The 20390-nt window shown below is 42.3% G+C and overlaps 2 protein-coding genes across 2 annotated transcripts in view; one reads left to right on the forward strand and one right to left on the reverse strand.

Moving 5' to 3' along the window:
• Ser (protein serrate) overlaps nucleotides 1-17352 on the reverse strand; it is a 96533-nt gene extending 79181 nt beyond the window's left edge. The window contains exon 1 of the mRNA XM_089074909.1: nucleotides 16275-17352. The gene's annotated coding sequence lies outside the window, so the exon portion shown is untranslated. The remainder of the gene's footprint in view (nucleotides 1-16274) is intronic.
• Nucleotides 17353-19702: 2350 nt separating this feature from the next.
• Nucleotides 19703-20386, forward strand: LOC105431838 (uncharacterized). Its single transcript, XM_011646286.3, has one exon. It carries the CDS (start codon nucleotides 19703-19705, stop codon nucleotides 20384-20386), a length of 684 nt encoding a protein of 227 aa, XP_011644588.2.
• Nucleotides 20387-20390: the final 4 nt, after the last annotated feature.

A 20390-nucleotide genomic window follows, 5' to 3' on the forward strand; every position in this document is an offset into this window, starting at 1 on the left:
TTCTTACGTCACCAACTCACACACAATAATTTACTTTACCATTATTATTAATTATGACGCAGCGTCTCGTAAAAGATAAGCACTTAACATTCTTGCCGCGTTGACTATTTACGCGCACAAATACGCGCGCGTTTATGTATCCACGTAGAACGATCACACGGGCTCTCTTCTCTTCGTTCCTCCTCATTTTCCACGTGGATAGGCATAGGTATGAATCATCTCGTAGGTGCTTGCTCGTTCACACTCGTCGTCGGAGGACGGAAAAGGTGCGCGCCAGCTCCGCAGTTCCGTGGAGAACCAACGGAGATGACAACCTCGACTTTCTCATTAGACGACGACGTCAACGGTTGAGAGTTTGAGAGTTCTCTGGAATTCCAGAGGGAAATGTTACGATTATTGGTCCTCGGCTTAAAGAAGACTGCACGGAGCGAAGAAGAGGAGTAAAATAAAAGATACAACGATTGTACGTGAAGAAAGAAGTGTATCCAAGGCAAAGACGTTGTTCTTTGTGAGGGACGAGGTTAACGTGCAACCGGCTAACCATGAAGAACGACGGAGGAAGATATCCAGTAGTTCTGTATTCAGTTTCTTCGTGCAACCGATAGATTCTTCGAGGTTAAAAAAGATGAAAAAAGATTTTCACCGTGAAAATAATATCACATTCGTTTTGCCGATAACAGCTCGTACCCCAGCTCGTACGTATCCCTGTGTGTTTCTTCGCGTGTATGAGAACGTAAGAAAGTACCGGAAGATATCGCTTTCAATGTGATCATGTATCGAGTTAGCTCCTTGGAATTCGGCGTGGAGTAGGTGCCACGGGTTATTGGCTATATCCGTGACGTGATAAGGGGGGGGGGGGCGGGGGGGGAACGGATAGACAGATCGGAGGTAGGTCGCAGAGTGGAACAAAGAGAATCAACGTAGCGAGAGGAGGCAACGAGAAGTGGAGGAGGGTCACGCCTGTCGGCACGAGCTCTTTCGATACCGTCTGCTCTTCACGCAGGTCTCATAATTACCCGTCGATCGAATAGGCGCTCTAGTCTCGCTCAGCTGACTTCTATTTCCAGACTTTTTCTCCTCGGTTGCCGCCATCGTCGCCGCCACGTCTTTCTTTTCACGGCATTCAGCTTTTTCGTCGCATCGCGCGAACCTCGATGGACCCCGTTCCCACCCTGTATACCGGCTACGTGACTGTGCGGCCCTCCTGTCTGCATCAGGAGAGTTACATGTCGTCTGTCTTCAGGTTCGTTTGTGTGTAATTACAGCGGGTACATTGAACCCCATCGTCGTGGCGTGGCGCAGATGCGCGATCCGCGAAAGTCTCGGTGCATTAAATACTTTCCATCCTAAACTTCAACGCGAAATGAAGAGATGCACTTTGATACTTAGAAATTTATGTCGACAAAATTACTCTGAGATTCTTCCTGTAATTAGTAAGTTGTAGTTTTATTAAGAAAAAAAAAATTCTGTCAGATTTAATCGACGATTACTATCTCAAAATTGTCAAATCACTATCGATACATTCGAGGCATTTTCTCCTATCATTGCTTTCAACATGCGCATTTGCACATTGATATAGAGAACCGTCAGATGGAGAATCACTGTCTCGTAATATTGCACAGTCGGCTACATTGGTGGATCGTTAATGAGGCTTCGATTAGATCGGTGCGATATCGAAGGACCGAAGGATTCGCGAGGCATTGTAGTGACGTGTCGTGAGAGGCATGGTTGAAAGTATTTCTTATTGTTAGTCAGAAATGCGTAGACTCGCTAATGTAAAGGAATATTTATTTTACTTTACCTTGGAAAATGATGATGATAAAATAAAACAAAGTTTAATTTTTTCACATTTAAAAACACACACACACACACACACACACACACACACACACACATGATGTATGTACGTATAAGTACATATCTCAAATAAAATGCATATGCAAATATAAAATTTATATTTTATCGTTCATCGTTAAATCCGCTATAATATTAATCAAGCGTCGCGAATTAATTGACATATTTTTATGTGTAACGATGTTTCGGCAGCGCGATCGTACCTTAGCAATCACGTTTTATTATTGTGCAAATTGTTTATTGGCGAAATGCCTTGTCGATAATCTCCGGCTGAGTCGGAGCAAAACGTCCACAGATTTTTTAACGCCCTATTGGTAGTCTGCTAAAACGGGATCTGAGACGATTAGTAAGTCAGGATCAAACGTGACAGATCATTAATTGCATTTATTGAGGCCGGTAATCGAGAGGGCAGCCGAGGCGTGGGTCGACGAGGATGAAGCGACGAGGGGATCGGTTGAGATCGGTCAAAGGAAGAGAAGCGGATGAGAATAAAGCAAGGAGAAGGAGAGAAACAGGAGAGGCAGGACTCGAGGCTCTCGATCGGATCGCAAGCGAGACAGGTTTCGTTCAGCGGCTTTTACGAGTCCGATCGTGGCGTTATTAGTAGGACGTTTTATGGCGGCCAGATTGTATTCGGAGGGTGGGCAGTCTCGCGCGTTTGGCGTTTAGCGTTTAGTTTAGGCCGAGCACCGTTTACAGGTGCACGCTAGACGCGGACGTTCTTTACAAGATCATCCAAATAAATTAAGCACAGCTGAAAGTGAGTGGGGAAACGGGTGGAGAACGGGTTTGCTGCCCGCTACCGATAACATCGGGCCCTGATCTATCGCCTATCATTTATTACACGCTCGTCCCTTATGTTTCATGAAAAAGTATCTTGTAATTGGGGGGGGGGGGGAGAGAGAGAGAGATGATGGCCGAATCAACAACGGACAATTTAAAGAATCGATCGTTAACATACCTGGCCGTATGAAAAATGCGAACACGCCTCGTCATGTCGCGCTTGAATTAAGCGCGCATATCCGTTGCCAATTATCTGTCCAATGTTTATATTAAATTTGTCTTCTTTTTGTGAAAAAAAAAAAAATTTATTAGGAATCCGGAATAGTTTGGCGTTAGGCGACACTGTGAGAAGCCTCGTTCTCGACAGCATTGCACGTCGACGCCACGGTGATTTGATTTCGAGGGCAAATCGATACCGAGTCGAAGATCGCCCTGCGAGCTAACGGAACTCACTCGTCAATGCCCCGTAAACGTTCCATCGCTCGGCAAGTAATTGGCGTCGTAAAGAACGATGCGCGTGAAAGAGAACAGGAAAGAGAGAGAGAGAGAGAGAGAGAGAGACTTCGGAAAACGTACGCTACGAGAGCATCCATTTGCAACGGAATGATCGTTGACCGATACATGGTGCCCTCTCCCCGCAGATCAAACCGCGATAGACATAAATAATCGGAAACGATGTCGGTATTCTCTTCACAAACGTCTGAGTCGCCTGTTGACTCTCAATGCCCACTGATAGAGTACTCAAACTGCGATTGCAGAGCGATGGACGCCGAAAGAAACAATTCAAATATTAACACAAACAATTTGTTGCGATATATTGTTAATGTCGAAAACAAGGTTTTGACACTTTCTAATAAGATAAGCACTTATTATTCTTCTTTTGATATAGATGCTAGTTAAAACATGTACATACGAATATACGGAGAAAAATATTGTACTCTTTATTGTTCTAAAGCATGTATGTTTTATTCTATCTCTCTCGACAAATTTGCAGTTTTACGATAATTAACGCGTGCATTCTTTGGCGAAACCAGAATTCATTTGACAGAAGTAGTAGTAAAGGCATTAGCAACAGTGTCAAAGTCGCCGTTAGTCGACGAATAGATAGACCGCGCGACCGAGCTTATCGCGAGATCGCGCGTAATAAAGTCGACCGTTCTCTAAAATATATTGGACTTCCTGGCTAAGCCGTCGCGTAATTTTAATTAATATTCAAGTCGTTACCCGCGAGACGAGTGCGAGATCGGGCGCATGAGAGACACTTAAAAGCGGCTACTTAATGACGCTGACCCAGAATTTTGGGCAATTAACAGAAGGAGTCTTGCCTCCATCGCGAATTTCTCCGTCGCGGACGTTTAAACGGGTAAACGAGGGTCGACTCGACAACGATTATCGAGCGCCGAAAATCTCGATACTCTCGTCGTATTTTTTGGTCATTCGGTTCATTCCCCCGATGATCTGCCTTCTGCGATTCTGCGATTGCGGTCGAACACACACTTACCGAACCTGTAATTCGCCCACTCGAAACTCGGCCGATGCTGATTGTACAACGACAATCAGTTGTCGTGGAACGGTAGTCGATATTCCACACAAAGATACGCCGTTTAAGTATGCATTCAAGGATAAAACGTGTGTTCCCGAAGTAACAATCAGTTTCGCGGCGATAACGATGAAGCGACGCGTCCAATTTGTGAAATGAGGCATCGTACCTCTTTGTTACGTTATATATATATATATATATATATATATATATATAATCGACTCGGAATAAACAATTACGCTCGCACAGTCGGGTGGCTGTCGGATTGAAAGAGTCAAGTCGAGTCATGTTGAGTCGAGTCCCCGGTCGGCAGTCGGCTACCTGGCCCTTGTTACCGAACCAGCGACGCAATTATTTTGCGCAACAAAGCGCTAAACGCTTAACGCGCATAAATACATTTTGAATAAATGACCGGGCCCCAGCGGCGGTTCTCCAGCAACGCGGCTTCGTACCATCTATCCCACCTGATGCTGCACGCTCGAACTTGCACCTACCTGCCTGCCCGGCTCGGCGCCGACCCCGCCGCGCCATATCTGCGCTAGAATCGTAAAGGCACGAGTTTTACGAGCCGTCCCGTGAAATTAATACACGTGTCTCGCATTCTCTCGAATTCGGTGCCGATTATGTGTCCGAAGAGCGCAGATCCCGAGAGAGAGAAAGAGAGAGAGAGAGAGAGACCGGTTGGCGTGGTCGCGATCACTACGCAATGTGTTCTCCGACTTTTATTCATTCTCCAGTTTCGGGTTACCTATACGCCGTGTCGCGCTCGCTAATTGATCGCCGAGCGATTCGAAGCTTTCTTATCTTCTCTTACCTTCTCATTATCGTAATGAACAAATGAAACCGGACGTGTCGAGGATAATGTACGTCGTCGTTGTCGTATATTTAACTATCTCGAGAGATACGACGAGAGATGAGACTAAGTAGCAGAGCAAGAGAGAATGATGGCCAGTAAGAAGGGATATGTTTATAAAAATCAATTTTTTTGTTAATAATATTGTGATAACGTTATCTCAGAAGAAAACACCATCGCGAAAACTAAATAATAAATGTAAATTAATTTCTGCGTACACACATATCATATAATTTCGTCAGTAACTAGCGCGATCATAAGAAAATTAATTATTTTAGTAAATAATATGATCGTCAATATCACAAAAATACTCTCGTGATGTAATTTTGCAATTATTTCATGATTTAGATTTGTCCAATGAGAAATATAGTTACGAAAGGCTTAATAAGGGGAGCTCGCTTTTATTGCTATTAGATCAAGAAACAGATGAAGCAGTTCCCGAACCCTTCGTTAATCTTTCTGACCGATGATTTTGCAACGCGAGCGATCGTAGGCGTAACTCTGCCCGCTCTATGCCAGTAATTGTCTGGGACGCAAAACGTTCCGGCATACCAATTGTTGCAACTTTTGTAGAATGACGAAATTGATTTAAGTATACCGTCCTTATGACATTTTAGATCACGTTTTTCTGCCGGTGAATGTTTGACAAAACAAGCGTCAAACGCGATTACACTATGCAGCCTTGACCGATCACTCGAGCTAACTTATTTTTAATAAATTTGGAGTTAAGTGTCATCTATCAATATAATGTAAGGTGTATTTTCTTATTTGAATTTCATAATAAAATATTTTAAAAAAAAATTTTTGGCAGACGGTAATCTAATTTCTCCACACATATGTATCTCTCATATGCATATCTATTTCTTGCGCGATATAATAGGTGCGATTTAACGTATTCTGAATCACAAGAGAAGACATTAGCACATTAGCCCTAACAGTGTTGTAAAAAGCTACCGAGGCAAAACCTCGTTCTACCGGCCGACATCGAACGTTCGAAATGCAGACAGATCGTATTCGTGAATATCAGGTCCCGATATAGATAGGTAGATAGGAGTATAATGACGAGGCTAGCTCGTTCGAGCGAGGTACACGTCTATTCGAAGATACTAACTAAGATGGTATCTCGACACCCCGCTGGGACCTCGTGATGTATCGATCCTGTACGGCCCTGGGCAGCCTCTGACGTCCACTGTACCGTCAACGTGGGATTGCGATTCGTGCGAATTCCTACCTATGACTACCCGATGTAACAACGATATTAACACCGAATCGCCACTCTCTTTAGCGACGCCAGCTCGAAACAGCACTGACTTTCTAATATATACATTCAAATTTTTTGGCCGAATATCTCAAGAAAGAAGTTATTTGCTGACAATAAGTTCGACTAATATCCACGCAAACGAAGAAGCGTAGACGACACACGGTAGCGTGAAACCTAGGGGAAGGAATTCCAAATGTTAGCAACGCGTTTCAAAGTTATAATCGCGTCAGCGGTAAATTCTGGTGGAGGTAAGCTTAGCCGGTTCGGAATTTCACGATGAAGGCTCCTGGTTGCACGCGATGTACCGCGAGTCTAAGAAATTTATATGGCGACAATTCTTATCTTGAAAAAAAAAAATTGGAAGGAATTAATACGCTGGAAAGAAAAGGTTATTTCATTTTCTATTTCATATTAACATAATATAATTATATAAAAAAATCACGCAAATCTAAGATAAATAAGAAAGAAAAATTCTCTGACATTTTTGCTCAAATAGCAAAGACATCGTGAATATCAAAAATCAATTTAAAGATCCAAGTTGAAACGAGGTATAATTCTACAATCGACGATTCGAATATATACAAGAATTATTCGAAGGGGCGACGTAACGCGCAGAGGGTCGTTCTGAAACCGGAGCCCCCCCACCGGAGGGGTCACGCATGGTCAGAGCCGCTAATGGTACGCTAATAGCCCCACGTTTCTCCTAGTTTTAATTTATCGCCTCGCGTTTCAGCGGCTCCAACGACGGTCTCCACGATGATTGCATCGCGTTATTTCGTTTTATACGAGGTGGTCCGCGCTCCTCAAAGCGCGTGAGGCGGCGTGACACGATGGATTTGTCACGCATTTGGGTCACGCGTATATACGCTTACGAACTACTCGCTCTTTCTTTCTCTCGAGACTAGCTCTCTTTTCTTATCGTCTGCCTCTCTCAACCTTATTATTCTTTTTTTTTTCTCGAGTTCACTCGCGAGACGACGTAATAAATTTCCTGAATCTAAAGCACGTACTGTCAACGCTCTGTCCACACATTACTTTTGGCGTCTTTTAGAGTTTATCCAATGAATCACCTTGAAAGACCACCTTCCTAAGATTCGCTAGATTTTTTTGCGAAAATTATCACGATATATTCCACATAAATAATGACAATTATAACTTATCTGTGGCAGGTAATTGGAAGCACGATTGCGATTACGATTCTTTCTCGCATTGTGGTTTTCAAAGTTTTTCTTGCAGATAAACTAAATAATGTAAATTCATCAATCACTTTAAAGACTTAAAATAAAAAAGTAATTAAAAAAAACGAAACAAAATTTTGTCACTGTGGGAAACCAACGTTTGTGTTCATTGACCCGTATAGCGGAATTTCTCGCTAACATCGTTGTCCTACAGTGACGAAAATTGAGCTCGTGCCGTGAGACCAAGAGAAATCGCGGGAGTTTCTCGATTTCCAGAAAATCGGACTCGGCTCGTCTCGGTACGTCGGCCGAGGAGGTCTCGCCTTACAACGAAGAAATCGCGATGACCGTGGTGTAGATAAAGTCGGAGCGCGACACAAAGATAGATCCGGCGCAAGCAAGGGCATGCGCGAATCCGCGTCTAATCACGAGTTTAACGCTTTTTATCATGGCTCTTCGAGCTTCTTTCGCGCCGGGATCGTTTTCCCACAGTCACCACGATACCATCGCGCACAGTCGGGGCATGAAATCGGCGTTGCTCGATTCATTCCTCGTCATATCTCTCTCTCTCTCTCTCTCTCTCTCTCTCTCTCTCTCTCTCTCTCTCTCTCTCTCTCTCTCTCTCTCTCTCTCTCTCTCTCTCCTTCTCTTTCCGCCTATCTCGATTCAATGTCGACAGCCGGCGGTAGCGATCGATCGCGTTACTAGACGCGATTTCGCGCGAAAGAACCGAAACCACCTCGCATCAAGGTGTTGGTAACATCGTTTGATCGGTGAGTTTGGCGCTGACTGATAGTCGACTTGATAATCGTTTCTTACGCGACGAGCCCTCCCGGTCGGTATGATTACGCGATGAAACGGAGATCGATCATTCGTTTATTAAATACGTAGCAGCCTCCAATTAAACTGGTGTGTGTACTTAGTAATTATCATTGTCGTTCATATTACGGCGTGCAATAACCATTCATCGCTATTCGCGGCTTAAATGATTAAAACATAAATTTGCCATTTCTGTCACACGATAGCTCGATTATATCGGGATCGTTTTTTTTAAATTAACGGGTTTAATGTAAGTGCTCAATCAGTGACGAATCAACGGGTTTGGCGGAATTTTTTGCCGTCGCACCGCATGTCAATTAATTAAACGCGCGTGTAACGGGATAATCGTTGTCTGTCGTTATTGCTCACGTTAAAAGTCGATAAAGCATGCGCTTCGACGTTACAAACAGGTTTCAATTGTTTACGTGCGATTATCAGAGTAATGCGTTTTCATCCGCACTTCCGTGACTAATTGTAACGATTACTCTACTCCTACATTTATCATGCGTGAGTGCTTCAATTGATTTTGCATCAATTCATTCTTATTAATTAACAAATGACACATGCTACGTATTTCTGTACACTGGCTACACTGCCCACCATTTCATTTTCTTACACACGCCTTTATAACACACGTAAAATTAATCTCTTATTGTATCAAAAATTTTGTAAAAATAAATCCAAATTTTCAAAACTACGTTATCTGTTGCATATATTTTCTCTAAGTCTTTAAATTTTCTACCTTTGTTATTCTCACAGAAAAAAATGGAAATTCCTTGAGAAATTCAAGTAGGAAATGCAATTGCAGCTACAGGCATTCATACAGAATGTATCAGATCGACCATCTTGCAGGTCTTGCAGGTCCAGCTGATACTAAACGTGACGCAACTAGCGCATCTACATTGTACGATGTTCCGTCTTGAAATCTTATGCGATCGCGTGATTCTTCCTTTCATGAGTTTCAAGAATGCCTTCCAGTTTCTCGCTTCTTTACTAGCATTGAAATTACCATTTTCTACACATTATATTTTTCCGCATGTATGAATGCGTATTCGGAAATATTTTATAAGACGAATAAGAGAGATTTTATCCGATTGCTATTCTCTCAAGTATTTTAAAGGATTTCCATTCTCTCAATGCTATGCAATCCTCTTATCGCGAAGGAAAAACTTTTTTTTTCTCACAATTGCAAAATATAAGATATTGATAATTTATATAGAAATAATGTAAATATGCGTAAGTTTAAATAAAAAATTTTCAATACGTTCCTACGCTCCTAAGAAATGTTTGAGTAATTTAAAATTAACGTTGCATTTTCTTGTCGATCGAAACGGAAACAAAAATAATTCAATCAAGATTATCCACATGTCGCTTTCATGTATATTAATAGTATCGATGTTTAATCGAATCGCATAGATATGTGCATTAGACTCATCTCTCTAACCGTATTGCGTCCAATCACATGATGTTGTCGGACCGCGGCTTGTATAACACATAAAACGGGCGCACAACCGCGATGCTATCGTGAGGTTGAAGGAGGTTCCGCGTAATCTATCCAATTATCGTTTGATCAGAGCCGTATTCCTGGACGCCGGGCGCCTAGGTTGCCATCGGTTCCCGGGGGGGTATATAAAAAGTCCTTATCCAAAGATAACCAGCTGGCTCGTCGGCGTTGACCATTAGCGTTATCATAAGTTTATTCGATGCAATGCTAATTTTTCAAATTTCAATATTACAACAGCACCGACTACTTCTTCTCACTGTCATGTATCGGCTGTTCACAAGAGAAAATATCAATGTATCATGTGCATCAAACAAGATTATCTACTATCAATAATATCTAGAGCAAATACCTTTTTACTGTTTTTGTATGAGGCTGATTGCTTTTGTTAAAAAGAAGTATGCATCGTGTAAAAATAAATAATTAACTTAATGTCCATGAGAATGATCAATCAACCAACAATTTTCTTATGCATTAAAAATATATACGTATTATCGTTGGAAATCAATCCTGGAAAATTTTGTTTCGTTGTTACTTGATGATATGAAATATAGCGCGATAATTGACAATATTTTTTAGCCTCGTGACGCGATATCCAATGCGATTATTCAATTCCATCGAGTAAACCGTTCCTTCGGATTCGGTGGCTTCCGCCACCGATCGCGGGATCGACAGGATCGCGGGGGATCGCTAGCGGCGTGGGTTCGCCAATAGAGCAGCTTAGGATTTTCCATCGCGCACAGCAACGTCCACGGTCCAGGGCTGTAGGGTGGGGTCACCAAAGGTTGCGCAACTCGCGGCTATTGCACGGCGGCGTTGCCTTCCACACGATTGCCACTTTAAGTGCGCCATAATGGCAGCGGGGCTCGCTAAGAAGAACGCGATCTTAAGAAACAGCTCACGGGGCTGCTTCGCCGGCAGGGCCCTCCGTCGTCTCGGTTTTACACGCTCGCTCTCTTTTTCTCTCTCTCTCTCTCTCTCTCTATCTTCTTTTCGCTTGCCGAGAGCTTGCCACAGTCCGCCGGTTCTCCACCGTCAATCTCCTTCTCTCTCTCTCTCTCTCTCTCTCTCTCTCTCTCTCTGTCTCTCTCTCTCTCTCTCTCTCTCTCTCTCTCTCTCTCTCTCTCTCTCTCTCACGCGCGCGATCTTCGTCTTCCTCTTCCTCGCTCTCGCTTAGGTTTGCTCGAAGCCCCGCGGATGCGGATCGCCGTTGGGCCTTTCACTGGGGCCTGCGGGCTACGGGTCGCGACCTCACCGTGGTCCACCACTCCCTCTGCGCCTTCCTTCAGCTCCCTCTCGTGTCTTCCTCCTTCCTCTCTTCCACGCTCGCCTCCTCCCTTTCTTTTTCTCCAAACATTTTTACCTTCCTCTCTGCCGCCTCTTCCTCCCCCGATCTCCTCCTTCGCCTTTGTGCTTTAGCTTAACTCGGCTCCCTTTGCCTACACCTCGCTCTCCTCCGTCCTTTTCTTTACCATCGTCTACTACTACCGCTTCTTCTTTTTCTTCCTCTTCTTTTCCTCGCTCTTCCTACTACTCCCGTCGAGATCCTCGTTTATTCCACGTTATTCTTGTTACGTTTAGACAGCGAAAATCAACGCGTCGTATGTACCGCGACTTTTTCAGTTCGAACTCGAGAGACGTGGACGTCCTTGATTTCTTGACACGTTTCAGCCCCGAGAAAGCCGCATGTATCAATGTATTTGTTCGTTATTAACGGTTACCCACGTTGCAATAATCAATATAAACCTCGCGAATAGCGCGTGATGATTTTGACGAGGTGAATTTGCGCGAGCGTCGCGAACAGCTTTTTACATCGCTACAACATACGTCGAACGGTTCTCCTGAATGTCTTCTCCGTGTACCATGACGATTCAGGCCTGGCCTGATTCCGCATATTCATAGCCTGCTCGTGATCATGACCCGCACGATCGGAAGAACTTAATCATCACGGTAGAACGTGTGCGAACGCGCGTCCGAGTATGAGAGACTGGTTCGCCTCGGCGATGGAATCATCTATTCTTAATTCCTCCCGGCCACGATTAACCCGCGCCTTCTATTCCGATTTATTTCAAGTCGTATCGAGAGTGTACGTACTACCTCGTGTAATTTAATCACCGACCAAAAATAATTTCAACTTGAATTATTTCTAACTATTATACTATTACATTTATTTAAGCGGCGAAACAACGTGCATAATATACAAAAAGTTGTTACGATAAGCAAATTTTCAATTTTTAAGAAATCTATCTCGCTGATTAATCATTCTCTTGATAAACAATAATATGTTTAAAATTATGATAACAAATTAACTTGGCTTTTTTTTTTTACAGAAATATATGCTAAACATATATCTTTGTTATTAATAGCAGACAGTCACATATGATGCATACGACATATTGATGAACAACGTATTTTCGCCGCTTGTTGTTGCGATTATCGACGGTTATTCACAGAGACTGTATTAACTTGTGCATTATTATCGAGTGAAAGCCCAACTCATGCGGCAGTCTGGTTACGAGCCGGTCCAATTAGACAGCAAGTTAAACTCGTTCTGATATAATAACGTTATTGATTTAATCTCATAAACGAGAGTACGTGATGGAGAAAGAGAGAGAGAGAGAGGGGGGGGAGAGAGAGGAGAACTTTCTCCCATCTGCGAGATTCCCCCGGTAATTTGCAAATTACGGATTACATGAAGCATCACACGAACCACGTGTCCAGCGAAAAGTTCAAGTACCGGCCCGTATACCCTGAATGTAGCCTAAATAACGGCGTAATGGATAAGAGAGGCATTCCTGCCTCTCGCCCGGCAGGTATTTGCGCGCGAGGCTTGCACCTTGCGGTTGTTGCGCAGCGCACTATCTACGATAGTAGAGCCCTCTATACCCCTTACGACCGCTTTCATTCTCCTCTAAAGTGTTTTAGAGCTTCTCAAAGTGGGTGCTCGATCGTTTTCTTCGAGGTAAACTGCAACTCATCGTCTCGCGGACCCTCGAGTGAGCGAGTTGCATTCAACCGCGAGGCTCGCAAAGGCTACGGCGTCGCTAAACTCGATCTTCTCTCTTTCTTTATTTCTCTCTATTTTGACGCATCTCTCGCATACTCCGCGTGTTGACGCGCCAAGCTCTTATAATTCCTGGTAACGATATCCCTTCCGATAACCGCGCGTGTATTTTAATAGTCGCGATTTAAGAGCGAGCGAATGAATAAAACGCACACCGTGCGTTTTGTATATTTAACGGTCGACCTATAAACGAACGTATAAAAAAACGTAGGTATCTCCCTCGTTCGTAATCGCGATTCTTCGTTTCTGCCGCGGCGAGAAGAATATTATCGCGGTGATCGTATCAAGCTCGCACTACGACGGAGATATAACTAAAACACGATTAACGCGCGATCCGATGGAAGTTATCATTAAAGCGAAACTCGACTGCAAATCAACGAGCCCATCAACATTTTAATTATATCCTAACCGCTTTGCTTTTATTTCGATTAGCCGACGCATTGCGACACGTAATTAAAGTAATGACAGGCTTTTCCGGGAATAATGAAGATGCCAGGAATGATCTCCGCTTAACAATCAACAATTTCTGTGTGTCAAGATCTTCCTTATCTCACGGATCATACTTATCGTTATTGCCTTTGTTACCATCCTTGACTTCGCAGTATCGTCAAACTACTAAATAATCGTCTATCATCACCGTTCTCTCTCGCAATTCCGAAAGCAAGAAAAGAGAAGATAATGACCAAAGAGAACTTTATTCGCGAAACAACTAAATTACATGAAATTAAAAGTATTCACGTTCTGGTAATTGATCAAAATTATTTTGTTAAAAGAAATTTAATAAAACTTTACAATGTATACATGTGTGATCACACTTAGATACTCATGTAGAATTACTATTGTATAAAATATTGTATAAAATATTGTATAAAATATTATCGTTATATAAATATCATCTTAACTTGATACAGATCAATTGCAAGAAAAAAAGCAAAATATTAATTTTATTTTACCTTGAATTTGAGGGCATTAAAAAAAAAGAAAATCTTATCGCTACATAAGTGTTAATTCCTTATGTGTCATTTCACATATCACTCCACCGACATGATTACTGTGACGTGTCGTCATAAAAAGATTATGAAATCCGTGAATTTGCCAGAATGGAAGATTGCACACATAGCAGTTGATGCGTAAAAGCTCGCGATCAAAAACGTGTTTCCCGTTCCCAGGCAAAGGTGCAGAACGCTACGTAAAGTGGACGAAATGGCCTTGAGATTTAAACGCGCCTGTTCATTTTGGCGGTAACTCTCTTTGTCGCTTCCAACGAAAATGATTGTTAAGGACGGGTTAACCGCCGTGGAAGACCGTCGTAAAATAAATGTCAAGTCTAACGCAATTACCGCCGGTACTGCTGGGAGTCGTTGTCGTCACGAGGCATGGCGTTGGTCATTAATTCTCTTAATTTGTGGCATAACCGAACGAGAGAATCTCGAAAGTGGTATCTTGGATATAGAAAATAGCCTCATTGTTCTTTTCAGTCCTTTTTTTTTTTAAGGTGCACGAGCATGAATGAGTTTACCCGAAACAAGAAATATTTTTCGCGTTTTTTCGTTAACGATTAACATACAATGGCATATTATCCTTGGTATCATAACGGAATACTCGACTATACGATGATTAATCACGCCAACTGACCGGGTAATGGGGTGCTAATCTGTACGGACCATCTGTCGTGGTTGAAATATATATATGTTTATCATCTGTTGCAAAAGTAAAGAAATAATTTTCCCTTTTTAATCGTTCGCATTGTTATTTTTATAAGATTATTTTATTTTGCGCATCTCATAAAAACTACGCTTTACGATGAGAAAAATATGGCAATTACGCGTTATTATGCTATCACACGATATTAGTCTTTCAAATCGGAGCGTGAGAAACGGATCAGACCTTGCCTTTTAACATCGCGCGTGTGTCACACGTCATTAAATTCTGTCGTCACACATACGTTATATACTATATTGTATCTTTCCCAATTATTTATTTATAGAATTTTGCATCTTACGACTTGAGCGGATATATATATCGCGGATATACTATGCAATTAACTATCATATGTACATATAATAAATAGGTCGCGTTGCATAGTAAATGTGATATTATTTTATCTCAAGCAAAGGCGAACTAAGCCGGTCGGCGAGGGGTTAAGCATGGCAACATCAATCCTTAACCTTTTAATACTATCGTATCGACCGGCCGGCTGGTAGCCCCGATACGGGATAACTATCCACTCATCGTCCGGAGAAACAATCTCCCGGCAAACCACCTACGGCTCTTTCAGCATAGTCGAGACACGCATGAGAACAAATTAGGATCCGCCGGTTGTTTGACAAATTTCGTCTAGCGCCGCGGGAGAATATCCTCTAATATACCGATTATCTCTCTCTCTCTCTCTCTCTCTCTCTCTCTCTCTCTCTCTCTCTCTCTCTCTCTCTCTCTCTCCCTCGTTTTCTCATTCCCTCCCTTCCATCACGACGGGCCGTCTCGTTTCATCACCGCGAGACCTAGTTGGTCCGCCACGTAGTCATCGGGCAACGTCGGTTGCATTCTCAGGTATTCGTTGCACGAATACACAGTCTCAAATACCTGCTCCAATACAACCGTGCGGCTCATCATGCACAAATACATTCGCGCACAACGGAGAAATGTCTGTACTGGAGCGTGGAGAGTATCTACACCATTCTCGCCAAGGGGATAGGCGGTAGGACGAGAGAGGCCTACCTCCGCGCAGAGAGGAAGGTACCGCTATCGCCCTCTGACCTCTCGAAGCGAGCGAACGAGGCCTCCTTCCACCGACACCGGTAATTTTGTCTTCGATCCCGGCTTCCTGGTGCTACCCAGATCTAGATCATCGAAAATCCGACTCCGACTCCGGCTTCGCTCGTGATGTCTCTTTTTTTTTTTTTTTTATTCCGGCGAACGAGTCGAATCGTACAATCTCGACGTACTTTCTTTTGAATTGATCGCGTATCATTAATATTAATTCCATCGCGTATTCAGATGATAGATACACTGTCGCTTAATAAATTTCGCATTATCTAACAAAAACTTTGATGAAAAAATTTTGGAAAAAATAATATGCAATATATTCATTAAAATATTCTTCGCATTGATTGAAGTTCCTCAAAAGAGATGTCTTATTAAAATAATTAACATTGAATAATTTGCATTGCACGTAAAATTAATCAATAATAATTATTACACAATGCTTACGCAAATAACGAATTGAATGGATAAACGGGATTATGTTTTTTAAAATTAAATATTTCCGCTAATTAATTATCAGCCCGCTTCATCAAGGCAAAAAATATTTTTGGATCCGTGAAATATTATATAATTATAATATTTCATATTATATAATGCATTTCTATAGTCATAAATTGAATTTTTCTTAAGTGATAAATAAACATAATAAATTACTCACCTACGATTGCTTCATCGATGTCTGATGACTATGAAGTCTCCTCTCTCGTTTTATCATGGCTGCTTCCTTGTTGCACTTGCATAACACTCACGAAAACCAAGTTACGATCACAATGCGACACTTTATACGACACTCCCGACATTAATCGTAATGTAGCTAAATAATACAAAAAAAAAAAAAAAAAAACAAACAAACAAACAAACAAACAAACATTGATTGAGTTCAAAATTTTCTAGGTAATTGTTTCCCCATCCTCTCCTGTCTTCCTGCTCCACGACGTTTCTTCACAATTTATGCAAATAAGGTTATGATTACGCAACGAATATAATCAAAACATGACGGCCGCGCGACTTTTTGTACATCACTCCTGAATTACGCACTCCCGAATCACTTACATTCCGCACTATCGTAATAAATCAATATCGAAAAGATGATTGAACAGACCAATATATTTCCGTTTATTTATTTCCGACAATTAAACAAACGGACGATTTCTCGAGCGATGCGACATAGAGAAACGCGCGGGAGATCACGTGATGACGCGCGCGTAACTTCACGTCCTACCTACCGCGTGCTGTCCTTGTCGCTCCAATTGCTTTCTTTATGTTTATACCATTTTAAGTTTAATGAATAATATTTGTCCGCGCATTTATAGACGATTGTTATCTTATATCATGAGATAAACGAATACACTATACAAGCCGTCGGGATTAAATATTCATAAAGCGTAATATTCGAGATTATGATGCGTCATCGACTGTTTGCGACATTTTCGATCGTCGACAAATCTAACAAAATATGTATTTTAAGATGTTACCGTTATATTAATATCAGATTTATAACAACGGATATCGGAAACGCGAAATTAATTAGAACGATACTTACAAGTTAAGCGCGACACGATGCTCGGAGTCTCTTTCGTACGTGCGACATTTTGCAAATAACCAAAGGACACTAGATGTCGTCAACATTTCAGTCCGATGCAACGCAATACGACGTGAGTCGAACTGATGTTTAATTTGAATACGATGAATTATTTAAAAATATTAATCGAATTTAATATCGTAATATATCGCAAACGTATAAATTCTATAGAATATTTTATATTAGACACGCGACAAAAATTTCTTTAGAGTATTTATAATTAAATGATTTAACCACTTAAGAGGCGGGAAAAATAGATTTAATAGCGTAATGTATTTAGATCGTAACATGAAAGATTTACGTGACAGTCTCATCTTGTCGCAAAGTGCATTTCATCCTCTTGAGTATGTTGAGATTCTCGGATAACGGTCATCGATGGAACCGGAAATAGGGGATATCCATCGCACGGCGCGCTATCGTGGAAAGATCGTTGATTACAGTGATTAATCCTTAAGCAGACGCGTGACACTTAATTTGATTACGGACTATTCTCCGAGTACTGTTGCCATTGTTCAAGCTCGTGAATTTCTGACGTAAATACACAAATTACGACAGCGACGATGTTACGAGATCAGTCCTGAATGTGCATAATTACTGAACGCATTGTTTAATTCTTTGAAAATTTATTGTTTGCACAGTATCTTATTTAAAGTAACACTAGTGTATATACGTTAACTGATGCTTGTCGTAAGGGGAAATGGAATGGTGTAATATTCGTCGCTTGAGAATAAAAGCTTAAAGAGCGCGAAAGACATTGTGCGAATGAGAATAGAAATTAGTCCTCGAGATTACCTTATGGTGCAAACGCTAAAAGAATAATAAGTTACCCTTCCGGCATAAAGAATCCGCGACAAATTAACGTCCAGCCGTTCGATCGTTATTTCCGGTCGTTCGAATACCTCTGCGATTATCGTCGCGGACTCACGGGCAACTGAGATTCCCAGGCGCACCCTTATAAAGAAAGAAGAACGAGTCGAGACGAGAAAAGCGATCCTGACGGTTGGGTCGCACGATTAAAAGACGCTTCTTTCGCGAGGAGAAAAAGACGGGTGCAGGAAACGAGAGGACCGTCACCGTTACCTTGAGGACACGAGATGAAATGGATGAGCGTTGAGAGTCCCTCTAAGACGCGGACCTTATGGACCTCGTCCGCGTGGTCGGCGACTCGCGGGGAAAAAGGAAAAGGCAGCGAGACGGACGAGCAGGACCAGCCGGCGAACACACATCCGTTCGTTTTAATCGCTAATCACCAATTATCCGAGGAGCCGTCCCGTGCCCAAAACTCCCAGAAGCATTTTAACGAGCCGCCGTGTCGCCCGGGTCCGGAATTTCACTTTGGTCCGAGGACTGGATGGGCTTCCACCACGCTTCGGATGAGCGTCAACAATGTTCAGGATATATCTCGTCCCGTGGTCCATTCTGTCGTATTCTGCCTATCTCGCCTTGAACCATGTGCGTGCATGTGTGTGTGTGTGCGTGTGTGCGTGTGTGCGCGCGCGCGCCCGTACCAATTAGTGCATACTTCGGTGTCTTAGGGGGACGCAGTTCCCGCCGAAATCTGGACGGAATGGGACCCCCATCCCAAATCCTCGAGAAATCTCGTTGGCGGGATTACTCGCTAACCATCGGCCCGACGATTGATTCTTAAATGAAAAAAGTAGTTTAGGAGATGTGCCTCTTTCTCTATTTTCTTCTTCATTTTCTAATTAATGAGACTTGATTGTTGCCGATTCAAAGCACCGACAGTAAGCAAATCATGCGTTTTTTACAAGTACACAAAAATCATCACGTGGAAAAATTATTTTTTCTGATAAAGAATACGGAAAGCAATGAATTCGCGAGGGTGTCTTTCTCGCAAGGTTTTCGTAACGGTTCTAGCAGCATCTTTTGCGTCGTTGACTTTAAGTATATACCACCTTAGGAGCTAAGTAATAACTGCCAGTGGAATTAGAAACGCCGAAGAGTCGCGCGGATAGTGGATGGGATGTACGTGACCGTAAGTTGATAGGTTTTTTTCGCTGTTCGCACATCGATGACGGTATATGCGTACACACATACGCGGAAGAGATTAAGCGAGACGGTATTTAAAATCCAATCTTCACGTTAAAAGAACATTTTATACGCAACGTTGATCAAGTTAAGCTTTTTCGATCATTATCTCGTACGTTTCCCTAAGTTTGATTTGTTCTGTAATTAAAGAAGCGAGTGATATATCATATATTACGTGAATAAACTCATACGAGCCGAGTTAATTGCTGATTATCACGTTAAGATTATCACTGTCATTCTATTGTTATTTTCCATCTGTCAATCATTCACGGTATTTTTAAACCTCCAAATTTTCGGTTAAAAAATTTTACTAACTGTTTTACGCAATATTATCAGGATTTTCAAATTTTTCAGTTATAAAATTATTTCAGCTACCTCGACATAAATATCGACGACTCAAATCTTAATCAGAGACAACAACTTGATTCTTTGCGAGAAACGCTTTCAATTACGTCATGTCTTGTTTCGGCGGTCACGACGAGCAGATCTACCTACTCGAGATACTAATCGATAAACTGACGTTGACGCCTGAAAAAATCAAAGACGTCGGCGAGTATCCTATCGTGATCAAGATCAAGCTTTCAGATTTCCCCGTGTTCGAATTCACGCGGGATAAAACGGATGTGTTGAAACCTGATCAGGACGTGCGCTTTATGATCGGTAAATGCTGCCTGTTTGCCAAGCGACCGCGAGATTTGGTCCAAGGATTACGCTCATCGAACTTGAGGATCGGTGTGTTTCGTGGGGACGAAACTTATCCTATAGCAGAAACTAAATTGACCCTACCAGGCTGTTTGTGCGATCAGATCGCCATGATCAGTAACGATCCTGAAAGTCAGCCGAAGCCATTCGTAATGAAGGGCGGCTTTAATCTTATAGATCCGGGCGAAAATCCGTCCGGAACACTGCACATGGAGCTCATCGTCGCATGCCTCGGACGCATCTTCAAGACACATTACGAGTTACATCCGAAATCTTTCGTTTCCGGTGAACAGGACGAAGAACGGGAGATCTGCGTAAAGCGATTCGTATCGCCTGAGCTTCTCGAAGAGAAAATTGTGAAAGACGTGGCATTGATAAAACCGAAAGTTAAAAAAGATAAGAAAGAGAAAAAGGCTAAGAAGAAGAAGAAAGACTAAAAGT

This window comes from Pogonomyrmex barbatus, unplaced genomic scaffold (assembly GCF_055798465.1).
Source record: "Pogonomyrmex barbatus isolate J1 unplaced genomic scaffold, ASM5579846v1 scaffold18, whole genome shotgun sequence".
Taxonomy (NCBI): domain Eukaryota; kingdom Metazoa; phylum Arthropoda; class Insecta; order Hymenoptera; family Formicidae; genus Pogonomyrmex; species Pogonomyrmex barbatus.

What these genes read in the sequence shown, in the direction of transcription:
- LOC105431838 (XM_011646286.3), top strand. Translation starts at nt 19,703, where the DNA reads ATGTCTTGTTTCGGCGGTCACGACGAGCAGATCTACCTACTCGAGATA.